The sequence below is a fragment of the Aplysia californica genome, unplaced genomic scaffold (assembly GCF_000002075.1).
Source record: "Aplysia californica isolate F4 #8 unplaced genomic scaffold, AplCal3.0 scaffold00590, whole genome shotgun sequence".
In the NCBI taxonomy this organism is placed as follows: domain Eukaryota; kingdom Metazoa; phylum Mollusca; class Gastropoda; order Aplysiida; family Aplysiidae; genus Aplysia; species Aplysia californica.
In genome coordinates this window covers 136,597-138,733 of record NW_004797860.1, presented here as the reverse complement: position 1 = coordinate 138,733, position 2,137 = coordinate 136,597, and the positions used below count along the sequence as shown (strand labels likewise).

Below are 2,137 nucleotides of genomic sequence, written 5' to 3'. Positions count from 1 at the left end.
ATGAAGCAGAAGGAGCTGAGCTCATTATATCACTCGTTATCTACTCATCTGTGGAGTCATTGCGACCAGAGACTGGAACCTGAGAGGTCAGGAGAGAAGGAGAAATGGCAGTGACGGAATACCCAATAATAAAACAAAAATGCCCTGAACAAGGACAGTGGGCCAGCTTATAATAAAGAAAGAAAAAAAAAAAAGATTAAAAAATACATTGTCATTTAGTACCAGGATCAATGGCAGACAGCAAGAACATGCCGTGAGAAAGAGTGATAGGGAATTCCTAACTGATTTCATTTTCTTTGAAACCACCCAATTATCCTTTTGGATCTAAGGCAGGTAAAGCAAGCTTAAGAAAATGTTGAAAAGCCAATCAAACCCCCTGTGCACTCGCCATTGCTATACATACATATATTTATATATATATAATAATATATATATATGCATGTTGATCCTTTAACCCTACGGCACACATATAATACATGCAGAACATGTACAATGCTCACTCACACATCCAGACTAGCACACCAGACAAGAGAATTCTGCTCACTACCTCATATTTTTTTCGGGTTTTAGGGGGGGGGGGGAAAGGGAAGTAGATAAATTATGTACAGACGCACACACTTCACACACAAAGCTCTCCTCCCATCCCACGACCAGAACCCCCACCCCAACAAGGTTAAGACTTCACGGCGGCCGGAGCAGCCCCGCCCTCAGAGTTGGCAGCCAGCTGGGCTTGTACCTTGGCCGACAGCACTTCCCCGATAACTGGGGGAGGAGGACAGAGAGCAAATCAATTAAATCATCATTACACAACCACAAAAATTTATAGAATTAGATGATTCATTGTTGATTGCTTGACTTGTGAAAAAAAAAAAATTAATTTTAAAAAAAGAAAAAAAAAAGGTGTTTTACTATGCCCCCATCAAAACAATGAAGATAATCTAGGAGGCAGGCTTCCGACGCCGCCTGTCAGGGTCAACCCTGGTTCAGAAGGATACACCACACACATCTGAGCAGAAAGACAGAAAGGGGAGAGAGAACAAGTTAATTAATTAAACCATTATTACACAATCACAAAAGATAGGACTTGTGAGAGAGAGAGAGTGAGTGTGTGTATGTGGAGAAACACCAAACAAATGAGCCAGGAACGGGACAATAAATCTTTATCTTTTCCTATCTAGATGGTCCAGATGAGGACAAACAGTAACAGGAATCAGCTGAATGCTTGAAAGATTTAAAAGGCGTCTTTACGCCCCCATCTACACAATTTAGATAATTTAGCAGTCGGGCTTCCGCCCCTGCCTGTCAGGGTGAACACGGGAGCAGAGGGATACAAATCTCAGCAGAAAGACCAAGGTACTCGATAAAAATGTCCCCCTACTCATGGCAGGGGCGGGGGCCCTCGTGGTGTAAACTTCAAAGATAATGATAACCCCTACCCAAAAAAACACACTCATGGGTCCTAATCGTAGGATTTTTCCCCTTAGAATCTTGATAAAAAGCGGCTCTTGGCACGAGGGTATATGAACTAAGCTCCTTTGTTCAGCCTACTGCATTTTTGCCCTGACAGTTATTTCAGAAAGGAGAGATCACACACACTTTGAAATTAAAGGCTAGCGCTAGTGTCAGTGTACACTGATTGTGCATCTTCATAAAACACTTCCATGGACAATTTATATAGCAGTGAAGAGGAAAATTCCGTATTCTGTAATCCTCTGTTTGAGGAAAAGGTTGCTATCGTAGGGAGTTATTTATCGGAAAATTTCTGCTTTATGGGCTTAGCTTGCTATTAAGCGGAGATTGCTCTTATCTGTGTAGCTGGGACACCACAGTTCTTCTGAACATTACAGGTGTCTAGCAGACAGATTGCTGAAAATGGTAGTAAATCATAAATGGCTCCTCATAGTCCCAAGAATTCGAGCACATATAATAAAGCCCAAAGATTACATAGCTGCCACTCAGGAATTTAAAAAAAGGAGGAAATTCATGCGAACGCGGACGCGCGCTCTCCGAAGGCTGGAGTAAAACCAGTGAGATCCAGAGGCAATATATACTGGAAAATGTAGCCTATGGTTTTGGAAGGGAAAACTGTCATATTTGTTAACCATAGGCAACTGAATTAAAATGTATTTGAAAAAAA

At 41.6% G+C, this 2,137-nt stretch overlaps 1 protein-coding gene across 1 annotated transcript in view; it reads right to left on the bottom strand.

Moving 5' to 3' along the window:
- Positions 1-553: 553 nt before the first annotated feature.
- LOC101847683 (prefoldin subunit 5) overlaps positions 554-2,137 on the bottom strand; it is a gene marked incomplete in the record, with an annotated part of 9,566 nt that continues 7,982 nt past the window's right edge. The window contains 1 exon segment of the mRNA XM_013087468.2: positions 554-762. Within this exon segment, the coding sequence (XP_012942922.1) occupies positions 674-762 (89 nt within the window).